The sequence below is a fragment of the Lemur catta genome, chromosome X (assembly GCF_020740605.2).
Source record: "Lemur catta isolate mLemCat1 chromosome X, mLemCat1.pri, whole genome shotgun sequence".
In the NCBI taxonomy this organism is placed as follows: domain Eukaryota; kingdom Metazoa; phylum Chordata; class Mammalia; order Primates; family Lemuridae; genus Lemur; species Lemur catta.
The window spans coordinates 20678476-20692886 of NC_059155.1; the positions used below are offsets into that span (position 1 = coordinate 20678476).

At 38.1% G+C, this 14411-nt stretch overlaps 1 protein-coding gene across 1 annotated transcript; it reads right to left on the bottom strand.

Annotated features, from left to right (window-relative positions):
• Positions 1-493: 493 nt before the first annotated feature.
• Positions 494-11028, bottom strand: LOC123628777 (A-kinase anchor protein 17B-like). Its single transcript, XM_045538728.1, has 4 exons — positions 10276-11028; positions 8581-8711; positions 6667-6901; positions 494-5021 (listed from the first exon to the last, which is right to left on the bottom strand). Exons 1-4 carry the CDS (start codon positions 11026-11028, stop codon positions 3372-3374), a joined length of 2769 nt encoding a protein of 922 aa, XP_045394684.1. The 3' UTR covers positions 494-3371.
• Between the last annotated feature and the right edge of the window lie 3383 nt (positions 11029-14411).

Here is a 14411-nt window from a genome sequence, read left to right on the forward strand (position 1 = left end):
TTGCTATGTATTTCATGTGAAAATATAGTTAAAATACAGTTAATTCTTGAACAGTCAAAGATTGATTATTGAGGACCCTAACTTCTCTGACCAGACTTCTCATCCCACACCCACAATTATTTTTGGATATTGTATAACTTTAACACTTCCACCCAGTGCTAAAGGGATGAGATGCAATTCCATGGATTCAATTTTGCTACCTTTTATTAGTACTGATAAAACATGCTGAAGGGAGGATACTCTTAAATCTCAATATCATGATTTCCGTTTATCCAAAATGAAAATAAAACTCTGGTCTTCAATTCCATGAGCTCTGACAGAGTCAGTCCCCACAAACTTGCATCATAAAGGGAAAAGTTGCATAGAAAGGATATTAAAATTAGACATCTGTATTTCTATAGAAAGTGTCATGGAAGTGCAACATTTTGGCCACTACATGTGGTAAATGAACAAAGACTCAATATTCACTATGACAATTTTATTTTTAATATATTTGAAAATTAAATATGTATTATTTTTCCAACAATGCAAATGAGAAGAAAGACCAGCAACATTAGTGCAAAGCAGCATACTACTGGTTACTACAGGTAGAAACTGCCCCCTCAAGTGGAATTATCAGCATTTATTTAAAACAATATTTTAAACAGTTTTGCAACAAATAAAAATACATTTATTTGGTTCTTATTTTCAAAATTACCTGGTTACATGGCTTTCTACCTGAGAAATTCAAACAAATTGAACAGAAACACATTGACAGGTTTTTAGCTTTCTTACAGCACCATCAGCAGCACATACAAAGAAAAACATGAAAACACCTATTTAGAAAGACAAAGTTTAAAGTTCAGGCCCTTACTCAATAGGACATAGAAAAAAGATAGGAGCAAATACTTTTGCACCACTTAAATAACAGCACAACAAAGAATAACAATATTAATTAAGGTGGTTACAATATTTTCAGTTCTACTTCATCCCTTCCTAAGCCATTCAATTGAAAAGTACAGGATAAGTTGTTCTCTTCCTCATTTAAGGCCTACACACAAAAAAAGTTGACTCAAATCTAGAATGCATTATCACAAGACATATAAAAATCCAGGGTTGTACAGAAATTAAACATAAAACCAGTATTTTTACTTTCTTCTAGGTCTCAGGACAGTATTTAGCAAACAAAACAAGACAAAAATGTTATATCGAAATGACTTAGCACCAGTTCTATGATACAAAAAAATTTGCACATGCTGTATTCTGCAATTTATTTTTATGTCTGATTACTGAGCAGCAAATTGTTTCCATGCCTTAAAACTCTGCAAAGAAAAATTATCAAATGACAGAAGGAAGTGAGATTTTATTCAAAACCAGCATAGCTGCTTTCCATTACAAACCCCTAATGTTCTTTGTTTCAGTGGCATGAAACTAAAAAATAAGGAGGCAGTTTTTCATTGGAGAAGAATAATACCTAATTACTGAAAGTTGTTGACAAAATACAAGCTGTTCATAGTTTAAAAGGCTATTCTGGACAACAGTACTTTGAATATTAATAGTCGTTGCTAGTCCTTAGGAGAGAAGGCACTCGCCTGTGAGCGATTTTTTTCAGATCTGACAAGCCAAACGTCGTTTTGATGGTAGAGTTACTGGCTTGAAAGTGGAATTGAACACAAGAGAACCAACAAATCATTCCTTGGCTATCACCTTATTGATAATAAACGTGATCTGCTATGTTACATTCATTTCTGAATTTTTGCATGTACTAACATAGCTCTATTAAAATGTGATTAGAAGAGATCAATGAACTTCAGGTTCTTACTTCAGACAAGTGAGATTTTTTTGTAGCCCCTTCAGATACCAGGTTGTTAAGAGGCTGATAATGAGCGCACATCCGTGCCACATCATTCTGGGCAGCCACCACGATTGGCGGCTGGCATTCTACCTGGCTCTACCAGCTGGTACTTTTCTATAGAATATCAGATGAAGACTGTTTGAAATGGATCATGTCATATGAAAATGTTGCCTTCCACTGCTTCTGTGGATTAAAACCACCTTTTCCGGTTGCAGACAGTCTCTAATGTCATTGGTGTCTTCAATTGCCAGGTCAGGTATAGCTTTGTTGGGGGAAAAAAAAGTAATCTACTGCCCCTGAGGTCCTAAATCCAAAATAAGGCAGAATGAATCAGCCAAGCTTTCTATAGAACATGCGCTTGCACTAAGATGTAAGTCTTTTAAGAATCTATAAAATATCTCAATTTAAAAACATTTAAGAAGTCCAAAACCAGTAGGTAAAAAGATAAATTGCTTACGTTAAGAGTTTACAAATCCTACACAACATACAATCTTTCCCCAGCTAGAAAACTACAGACTTTCCCCTTGACTCTTCCTAACTCCATGGCATTATTGAGGGTTGAGGAGGCACTTGTTACTGTTTTATGAAAAGTCAGTTTGGAAATATTCAGTGACTTTTTACAAACTGATGTCACCCAACCCTGAGTGAAAGGATTACATAACCTAAAATGGAATACTGTCACGTCCTCTCTTCCCAAGTGCCATTATTGGTGCCCCAGGATCTTTTCAATATTTCCTTTGCAAACCCCACTTCTTATATCACTTCAATCCTGCTGCTTTTCTAGGATGGAAAGACATAGGTTAAAAAAAAACACTCTGCTTAATGGTCCCCTCTCCATTTAAACTTCAAAGGACAATCCGAGCCACTTTTAGATTCTTCTTCCAAGACTTTGTCTCTGAAAAGATAACTCTTTGAGTACTATCAACATAGTAATAAGATTAATTTCCTCCTGCTGTGTGCTGTTTAATGTCATGAAGAAGTCCATTTATATGTCCTAGTTGTCATCTCTCTTCTTTTATCTATAATTATTTCTAATTAAACTCAGGGAAATTTGTTGCTGCACGTGGTGTTTTGGACCAAATCAAAGAACATGTAAAAGGATCCTTATTCATTCACTGTTGTCCTCTTTGAAGATAGGTGATACTAAATGATGATGTTATGACAGCTAAGGAGCCATAGAGGGGCTATCTCAACCCTTCTCGATGTTAATCTGCTCCTTCACTGGCACCAAATTAAAGTTGCAGTGGAACTGTAAAAATGTCTGTCCTTGGATCAAGAAGCTTTGCAAGCATTGTTTTACCAAGCTTCAGCATCTGGATGTTTTGTGTTTCCAAAGCTTGCCAACACACCTGCAGTCATTTTGATCTATACTTTAAACTCTGGCAAGAGAAACAAGGTTTTGTATTTGACTCTGCTCAGGCTTTTAAATGCTGCTCTCTTGCTCTGTAGTTGCTAACTACATAGCTATGTTTGGTTTTAACTTTTCTTCTTGCATTATGTTTGTTGTAAATAAGGGTGTTCCTGATCTAAGTGGCCATTAAAACATTTGAAAACATAAAGAACTAGTGTAGTTGTTTCCTAAATAGCTTCCATACTCAACGTGCTCTTGACTGTTATGTCTAATATAATAATTATCAGGATCGAGCATGAAATCTTTAGAATTCTCATGCCTTTTATACTTTCTTGCATCCTGGTTACATTCTGACTTCCAAAGAGTCTCTCTTCTTTTGGGAAAATCACCCAAATAGAAAGCGTTAGCACTTTTTAATGATGTTACTGGCACATGAGATGGTTTATAGTTAACTTTCTGGTCACATGTATTACCACTAAACCTCCTCTTCTTTCTAGTGATGCTCTCTACTAGATTACTGGAACTGGGTTCATGGTAGTAGCCTTCATCAAACATCAGGTATTTGGGGGATAGTTTTTCCTTCTTTTTGCTGTTGTTCTTTTCATCTCTAATGAAACTGCTTTCACCCTCAAGCCATGAACATCTAAGTTCATACTTAGACCTCTTGCTTGGTGTCCTAAGCTTGTATTTAGAGTAGTTTTCCTCACCATCATGTTTCCACTCTGAATACAAGGTCTGCTGACTTGACCTAGGTTCTTGTTTGCAAGTGATGATTTCATCAGGGTCAAGAGGTCCTTCTTCTGAGGAGCTGTGATATGTGGCCACAGATCTCTCCTCCTCCTCTTTGTTTACACTAAGGATTTCACTGAAGCATTCAGAATCACTACTAATTTCCTCTAAGAAATCTGTCAACTGCAAATCTAAGTCTACAGACCTATAGGGTGAAGATACTTGGCTTTTCCTTGTAGATTTGGAATCTTCAATATGGTAAGTGTGAGACTTTTCTAACTGATAGCTGTGTCCATCAGCTGGGGACAGCTGATCACCAGCTTTACCAGCTGTATCCTTGCAATGGTTGTTAAGTCCATTATTAGTACATTCGTTGGCATAATCCACTTTTACACTCTTTTGTGGTTTATGCTCAGGATCCTGAGTACAAATCTTTGACCAGTAATCATCTTCTTCAACTTGTTCTCTCCTTTCCAGGTTTTGCATTTGGCTCAAATTGGTTGAGTAATGCCTGCGCTTTCTCAAATTAATCTGAAATCCATTTCCTTTAGCATGGACATCCCTCTGCCACTGACACTTGCCTGTTACATGACTTGGTTCTAGATAGATACGGGCATATTTTGGAGTTTGATAATAGTTTAATAGATAGTCAATAAATTCATCTGTTTCATAGATCTTATGTTTCCTTTCCTGGTCTCTCTCAGGTAATGTAGAAGAATAGGATTTATTAGAACTGTGGTGGTCTTCTTTCTCAAGAGATTGACCTTGAATCATTGCAATCTGCAAGGAATTCTGGTCAAAACCCGAACTGTGGTTGTATCCATCAGTTAATAATTCTCCAGTTCTCTGTTTTGTAGCTGAGTATCTCAATTTTTTTTTCCCAAGGCGGTGGGAAGATTTATGTAAGTGAGCCCCTGTTCTTTTCTTCATTTTTTGTTTCCGTTTATTTTCTGACTTGGCAACCTGATCTTTTGGCATTTCCTCTTGATTTTGAAGATGCTGAGTGTTTAACTCGTCTTCCTCCAGAGTTCCCAATGTGTTTCCTGGAGCATGAGTAGCTTTGGGGCCTGTAACGTTGACCTCCTGTGGGTTAAACTGACTGGATCCCTTCAAAGAAAAAGGTTAAAAAACCTCATGTGAAAAACTGAACATTAAAAAATTCCAGAGAAAATTGGGCTTTCTGACATTGTTCTGAAGGGACTTCTAATACCTGGGATAGATCTAAACTGGGAATAATATTGCACTGAGGAAATAGAAGGCACAAAATGAAATGTCTTAGTCTAATATGAGCTGCTTTTACTAGGTCTGAGCTGATGCTTAGGTCTGAAGGCAGCACACTTTACATGGCCTTCAAAGCACATGGTTCTTTTTTTTATTTGTTCAAAGATTGATGAGCCTCCTGTTCCAGGTATTGTGCTAGAAGCTGGAGATACAATGAGGAATAAGAAATGCTCTCTATAGCCCTTCCAGAAAATCCTAGCACAGGAAAAGACTGAGAGATGAAATGTGTATCTAAAAAGGTCAACTGGCTTAAAAGCTAAACTGTCTTTCTATTTCTTATGCCAGCCTCTTACTATGGATTGCAGGCGGGGATGTCTCTGGGTTGCTCTGCCTTGTCCTTCCTCAGTAAGAAGCAAGACAACAAGTAGCAAATGTGGCCGTGACCATAGTTCTATCTGTGGTTGTGTACGTGGTGCTATCTGCTCTGTACAACCACAGAGCAGGTCAAAGGGGCAGCCCACAGGCTGGAGGGTTTGTGGTGTGCACCCGCTGACACCTGACACACACCAGAGCGCAGTGCCTACCCCATTACCTGGGATTGGAACTTGGGGACTGCATAATCAGTATAAGTATTAGTGGGGCCAAGAATCAGACACATACATTGAAAAAGAAATTCTTTAGCAGTCACCCTCAGCAGTTATTACAGTAAACTAAAAAAGATCCAGCTAGCCTTATTATAAGTGTAAATAAATGTGAGATTTTTCTGATCCTGATTTCACTAAGTTTGACAGTCCACACTAATGAGAAAGAGGTCAAGGCTGCAAATACACATAAAATTAACTCTGTTTAATCCTAATGGCATTTATTATTCATATTTATAAACACTGAATATGGATTTTTAAGTTACATTTTGGGAGCCTTTCTGGCTTTTAATCCAGGACTTCTGCTGACTCTGGCAATCCTTACATACTCAGAAAGGAGAAGAAACACCTTCCAAAACTGAAACTGCAAGCAAAACAATTTTTCTGTGAGGTAAGAAATTCTTGATCAAATACTTTAAGACTAGACTAACATGAGCTTGCTACAAGGCTCAAGGCTCTTCCGTCTCATCCAAACCTGTTGCAGATGAATGGACAAGTAAAGTTAATAGAAGACTACAAACCTAACACCCACAGCATCCACTGCTTTCCCCTAGCATTTTTTTGTTACATCTATTAGGAACTTGGAAAAATAGATAAACTACCTAAATTGCTCCGGGGACTACCATCCTGAAGTTTAGAAACACAAAGTGTGTGTGTGTGTGTGTGTGTGTGTGTGTGTGTGTGTGTATGTTAGATGGCAGGGTTGGGACACAATCCCTTTTGTAAATCCACTATTGGGGTTGACAGAGATCAGCCTATTTAAAAAACCCCAATGGATATGAGTCTTCCATGGAGTCATTTTCCAGTAGGCCCCTGCTTAAATGCAACGGTAATGTTTCGGAAAGGTCAGTATCTACCCAAATGGAAGAACAATTGGGAAATAGCCTTACTGCAATTTTCCTCAGGAGTACCCGTAGCAAGCGAAGGGCCTCAACCCGCCTCTGAGCCAGCAGGTACTTCCGCTCCTCCCACTCCTCTGAAGAGTCCGGCTCCTGTGGTTCCTCAGTTTTGGCTTTGTCCTTCTGTTTCCTTTGCCGGTGTCTGTCCCTTTCCTTCAGAGCTCGCTTCCTGACCCTGGCCTTCTTCCTCTTTTCCTGGGCCTTCCTCTCCTCGTCTTTTCTTCTTCTGGACAATGATTAAGATGAAACTATTCAGAAGGTATTTATTAGGCATTGGATCTCCTCTCTCCTTCCCCCTGCCAGGGGAGGACAGATCGGCTAGTTTCCAGGAATCTGTCACTGCTAACCCCAGGGCCTGGCATAGGCAACTTATGCTAAACAACAACACTGTTAAGCATCAGTTAAGGGAGAAAGACACATCGTTGTGTTAGTCAAACAGAAGCCTGTGAAGGAGACCTTATGCAGAGCTAGAGCATCAAAAAAAGAAGTCTACAGAATGCAAAGGAGGGACCTCTAGCTCTCATTTTATCAAACCACTGGCAAGGACTACAGGACTCAGCTTTCACAGTGATGACCCATTTTTCTTGTGAACAAAACCTTCTGTGAGTTGGTTTCACACAGGCAAATAAAGATGAATCAAGGCACTCAGAAAATCTTCAGGGCGAGAACCGGTCTTTGGCACATAATCACACAGCATACCATCAGAAAAACATGCTGGCTTACAAGAATATGGGCATTTTTTTACAGCTATTTTCTGAAAATTAAAACTATTTCAGTTAGGCCCTTATGGAAATGTGGGGAAGGGGAAAGAAGGCACAATTATCAGAGTCAGAACTTAGCCAAAACTCAGAAGATGATCTAAACTGGATGATCAGCCTAGAATTTGGGGGGGGGGGAATAGTTTCTTTACTGGGCTCAAGCTCTGGCCAAATTTTGCAGATATAGCCTCAAGTACTCCTATCACCTCACCAGCCAAAAAAGTGAGGACACATCGAAGGGTATTCCTTATCCCATTTTCTGAATGTCTACAATTTACATGAAAGATTGGAAGAATAAATATGCATGAGGTGGGGCCAAGAGGTAAAACTGGTTTTCAGAGCCCCACAGTTCTGGCCCATCTGTACCTTCTTGGCAAACTTTTGGCAATCCAATAGACCCTTCTAGGCCCCAAACCCTAAATTGGGAAACAATGATAAGCTCAAAGAAATAAATATGGAGGCTCCTTACATTCACAAAGAATTTAAGTGAACGAGAAAAATGGTCCCAACAAATCCATGCCTTCTTGCCTATGGGTTAGTTTGATTATTGACTTTTATAGAAGAAGCTCTTTTCCAGACTTAATCTTTTAAAATTTTAAATTGGTATGCTAGGTAATATTGACAAATTTTAGGTAAGTTGGTAAAATTTTTAATTTGGTAGGCTAGGGTTTTCAGTGTAAAAGTTCCTGGTCCTTTTTTTTTAAAATAATCATTTCTTTCCAGACATCTTAATCTGTTTAGTTCCATTATTCCTCATTATTTGTTCTCCCTGACATATATATTTTATTGTCTCCCTCTGTCACCCAGGCTAGATCACAGTGGCATGATCACAGCTCACCACAGCTTCAAACTCCTCGGCTCATCTGATTCTTCCGCCTCGGCCTCCTGAGTAGCTGAGACTATAGTTGCGAGCCACCACGCCTGGCTAGACAAACATAATTTTTGAAGTCTCTTGTTTTCAACTGTTAGTCATTTTGGTTTTGTTACAGGACAGTTGAAAGACCGTAGCCTTCAGTGGAGTTTTCCAATCTGCGCCAAATCCTGCCCCCAACTCAATGTTATCTATCAAGTCTAGCCATTCACCCAAAGGCATTACTCCATAAATCAAAAGGAAAAAAACCTCCTTCACTAAAGTTGGTCTACATACCTTTCAGCTACTTCCTCTTCTCTTTTCTTTTCCTTTTTCCTTTCTTCTTCCAACTCTTGTAATTTTAGCCTTTCCTGATTTCTTTTCCTTATAGCTCCTTCACTGAAGTGTTTAGTTGTATCAAACATAACCTGCCTCAAAAAAATGCAAAGTTTCATTAGAAGAGTTTTCTAGCCTGCTGGGTATGTCCCAGGCCAAACAGATAAAACTAAGATGGTACAAGTATATTCAAAATGTGCTCTCTGCATCCTGGTAGCCATGCTGTTTCACTGCTTCTTAGCTGCTAGCTGAATAGTGCTTGTGAGCTCTGGGATTTTCTGTGGCAGAACCTTTGAATAAGTATATCAAATCATCACCTTAACTTTATGCAATTTATTTATCAATCATACCTCAATACAGCTATTTTAAAAACCCTTGAGGAGCTTACTTTACATATGGTCTAGCATCACAGCGCCATTATAGGCACAGGCTGAGAAATGCAAGTATATTACCTCTGGTTTGTTATAAAGATCAACTGAGTTAATGTATTTTTTTTAGTCACCAGAGACAAAAATGGTAAAAAGGTGTGTGTTGAGAGGGGGGAGCCAAAATGCAAGAAAACTGACCTAATGAGATATAATGTTTGACTATTGTGATTAATAAACTTTTAAAATCTTGAGATACAGTGAAAGTCAGATTGAGGCACTGCAAAATAGATTTGCTTAAAAAATAAAAGGAGGCGGAAGTAGCTATTTCCATATGGATAACAACGGTAAACAACAAATTCATGATCATGGTTAGCTTTGAGGTGAGGGAGGGTAATGTGATTGATGATGGGTACATGCAGGGGGAGTGGTCTCTCATTTACTGGTAATGTTTTATTTTTAAGCTGAGTACTGGTATATGGGTGGTCATTATAGTATTTGCTATATCTTTTGTCTCACTGAATAGCTCATAATTTAAATATAATCATTTTAACATAAGTAGCTATACACACACATACATACGTGTGTATGCGCACACACACACACACACACACACACACACACACACACACACACACACACTTATACACTGGAAGATGAAAGTCCAAACTCATGCTAAAGACTGATTTAGAGAAAAAGGAGGGCTTAGTCACATCTTTTCCACTGCTGGGTTAAGACCTCAAGAGGGAGCTGACCCAAGCATGCAGACATCAATGAGGTGACATGACTGGATAGACAGGCTAATTTTGAAAGAAAAAGATCCAAGTTTTTAGGATTATGTTTTAGTAGTTTACCTGACAGACATCCTGAAAATATAAGTTGTGACCCCAGGAGTAGAGAGGCAATAAAGTGCTTTCTATGTGGTTTCAAACTGTATGTATTCCTTTCTCTCTCAGCAACTTGTCAAATATAATAAGCACATGAGCTAATTTCATAGGGGCCATGACGAATCCTTTAATGCCCTCGAGAAGTTGGGACAGAGCCCCAGATTATAACTACCATCACTTTAAAATCACAGCTGGCAACATGCCTGATAGCACAAGAATTGAGCGTTCAAATCAGGATTATTTTTCTCCGTAAACATTTTATCAAGGACAACACAAGTCTTTACACTAGCAATTGATCAGAGCCTGGTAGGGTCCACGGAAATTTATTCTAAATGCTCCCTTCCAGCTTTTACTAAGGATCACCTGAACAGTAGAAAATAAAAGAAACTCTAGCTACTTCTTACCTTAATGTTACATGCCAGAGCTTTCCCATCATCTCCTTTAAGCATCAGCTTCATTCCTCGAAGGGACTCCATGGCTTTTACAAAGTCAGTTGACTCTTGGTACTGTATGAAGGCCTCGAATGTCTGCAAGCCAAAGCTGAAACCCCCAAAGCTCCCACCAGTCATCACTTCTCTGTAGGGGTCAAGCATAGGGATATCTACATTCTTGATCTTCCCAAAACTTTCAAAAACTACCCGAAGGATCTCTTCACACGGCTTCTCCCCACTGGAGCCTTTAGGTGCAAACCATTTACAGGGCAAGCCTTCAAAATATATTGAATCTGGGCTTTTATCCTGGTTCTGCTCTTCGGCCTCATCACTCAACGAGGCCTCTCTTTCCTTGGGGAAGTGTTCCCACTCTCCCTGGGCATCTGTGGCCACTACTTTTAAGTCTGTTTTCAAACCATTTAGCTTGATGATCTTGCCATGTAACTTTGCCTTCAGGATCTGAACCAAACTTCGGTTTTCAGCCTCACCCTCAAATCGGATGAAGTCTCTCGTGCTCTTGGAGAGCCGAACTGTGGTGAACTGGTCTGGGCAAATCAGGCTCTTTAGCTGGTCAAGAACTTCCCAGTTAGAGAAGGGCCTCACAGGTTCTAGACTCTCTGGGAGCAACACGTTGATCATCAATTTTGCTATAGGCTTGAGGTAGAGGTGCTGAGCTGCACAGAGCTCTGTTGCCTCCGAGTTATCATATACCACTGTGACTGTCATGGTGTCCTCAGACCACCTTACAGGGCAAAAGAGAAAATTTTGATATAAATGGAGCAATATACATATTTGGATTGTGAAATGGTGCTAGTATCACTGGACTTAGGTCAAAACTGACAGGGAAAAGTATACTATGGGTAGAATTAATATCTTACAACTCCTGGATCTAAGTGATTACAGCAGGGTTGCAGAACACAAGGTTAATACAAAAAAGTAAACAGCTGTCCTATATACCAACAACGGACAAGTAGAATTTGAAATTTAAAACTCAATACCATTTACATTAACACACAAAATAATGACATACTTAAAAATATAATAAAATATGTACAAAGTCTATATAAGGAATACTATAAAATTTTGATGAAAGATATCAAAGATGAACTAAACAAGTGGTCCATGAATAAGAAGACTCAAGATGTCAGTTCTTCCCAACTTGATCTATAGATTCAAAGCGATCCCAATCAAAATCTCAGCAAGTTATTTTGTGGATATTGACAAACTGATTCTAAAGTTTATATGAAGAGGCAAAAGACCCAGGATAACCAACTCAATATTGAAGGAGAAGAACAGAGTTGGAGGATTGACACTATCCAACCTAAGACTTACTGTAAAGTTACAGTAATCAAGACAGTGTGGTATTGGTAAAAGAATAGACAAATAGAGCAATGGAACAGAATAGAGTGCCCAGAAATAGACCCACATAAATATAATCAACTGATCTTTGAAAAAATGAGCAAAGACAATGAAATGGAGCAAAAACAGTCTTTCAACAAATGGTTTTGGAACAACTGCACATCCACATGACCTTGGGTATGGTGATGACTTTTTAGATGTAACACGAAAGTCATGATCCATAAAAGAAATAACTGACAAGGCTAACTTCGCTAAAATTTAGAACTTCTGAGAGTTGAGTCCAACCTCTTTCCCCTGCTGCAATAACCCATTGCAGTGGTCCCTGTACCTATCTCCATGGCTCTCTTTGAATAAAGTCTGTCTTACCATCTTAAAAATAAATAAATCAATAAATAAAACTTCCACTCTGCAAAAGACACTGTCAAGAGAATGAAGACAAGCCACAGACTGGGAGAAAATATTTGCAAAAGACATGTCAGATAAAGGACTGTTATCCAAAATATACAAAGAACTCTTAAAACTCAATAATAAGAATACAATCTGATTTTAAAATGGGCCAAAGCCTAACAGATACCTCCCCAAAGAAGATATACAGATGGCAAAAAGCATATGAAAAGATGCTCCACATCATATGTCATCAGGGAAATAAAAATTAAAACAACAATGAGATACCACCATATACCTTACTAGATTGGCCAAAATCTGGAACACTGACCACACCAAATGCTAGTGAGGATGTAGTACAACAGAAAGTCTCATTCATTGCTGGTGGGAATGCAAGATGGTACAGACACACTGGAAGATAATTTGGAGGTTTCTTATAAAACTCTTGTAAGAAACTCTTGGCATACAATCTAGCAATAAGATTCCTTAGTGTTTCCCCAAAGGAACTGAAAATTTATGTCCATATAAAAACCTGCACAAAATGTTTATAGCAGCTTTATTCATAATTACCAAAACCCAGAAGCAACCAAGATGTTCTTCAGTAGGTGAGTGGACAGATAAAGTGTGGTACATCCAGACAATGGAATATTATTCAGAGCAAAAAAGAAATGAGCTATCAAGCCATTAAAAGACATGGAGGAGACTTAAGTGCATATTACTAAGTGAAAGAATCCAGTCTGAAAAAGGTTACATACTATGTGATTCCAAGTATATGACATTCTGGGAAAGGAAAAACTATGGAGACAGTAAAAAGATCAGTGGTTGCCAAGGGTTACAGGGGTTGAGCACCGGGGATTTTTAGGGCAGTGAAACTATTCTGTATGATACCATTAATATAATGGTGAATACATGTCATCCATTACACATTTGTCCAAACCCATAGAATGTTCAATATCAAGAATGAATCCTAATGTAAACTATGGATTTCGAGTGATGATGATGTGTTGATGTAGGTTCATTGATTGTAACAAATGTACCACTCTGCTGGGGAATGTTGATAATGGGGGGAAGGCTGTACATGTGTCCGGGCAGGGGGTATATGGGAATGCTCTGTACCTTCTGCTCAATTTTCCTGTGAACCTAAAACTTCTCTGAAAAAAAAGTCTGTTAAAATAATAATATCTAACATTTATTTAATAGTATTTGTTTAACATGTTTTAGAGTTTTCAAAAAGCTTCCTTATACTATGTCTCAGTTTCCTTAACCACAAAAATAGATAGAATAGGATTTGAGGGAGGATTAAATGAGCACAGGTGAAATCCTTAGAATAGATCTTGGAACACAGGAAGTTCTCAATAAACATAAGCTATGAATATTATTTATTAGTAGTACTAGTCTTACTTTATTTCACTTGATTCATAAAATAACCTGTGAGTATGTATTTTCATGCCTGTTTTACAATGGCAAAATCAGACAGATTCAGGAAAATTAAAAGACTTGCCCATACGTGGAGACTCCAAGATTCCAAATCCCTAATATATTGTACAATTGATCTCAAATGTAAAGTCTCATCAAAACCTCCTGGGGATGGTATAGAAACAGGGCAAGGGTGGCACATGAATGTGCACCCAACTGATAGTTCTAGCCCATGTACCTGATTTAGCATCCTTTGTCCAGGTTGGTTTCCAAGTCTTAAATGAACATATCTACTCTTATTCTTCCAGTGTATTGACTTTAACTAAATTTATCTCTAAGTTCAAGTGAAGAGGATTCTAATGAGTGGCAAAGTGAATTTGGCCTCTACTTTGGGACTGGAAAAACCCCCAAACATGAGTGCTTGCTGGAATTTCATATTAACAAACTCTTTGAAGCTGTCCCAAGGTGAATAAGATCACTAATGCTGGGAATTAGAGATGTAAGCTTCTATTTGCGTACTTCAAATAGCACTTCCCAATGAAAGAGTTTTTTCTGAGTGGATATATTCAGAATATGTCACCCAAATTTCTCATTAATATCAACTTCAGGGAGATTCACACCCAAACATATATGGCCAGATGATGGAGATTCTAACACAAAATTACTACTAAATCTTGGTTAACTTTATAGGTACAGAATTCTTTAATAACTATCCCTAAATGACAATTCAAGTCAACTTCCTTTAGGAGACAAGGTAGGCTGATTTTATAAAAGGTCATCAAAAACAGTATCTAAGATATTAGGTTCTAGATAGAAGCCTTTATGATAGCAACACTTAAATGGGATGATATGAGGAAAAAAACATGTTTTCTTTCTCCTAAAGCATTATCTAAATAGCAAAATGAAAAAAATCCAGTTAGTTTGCTGCCATTTGCAATGAGTCAACATTA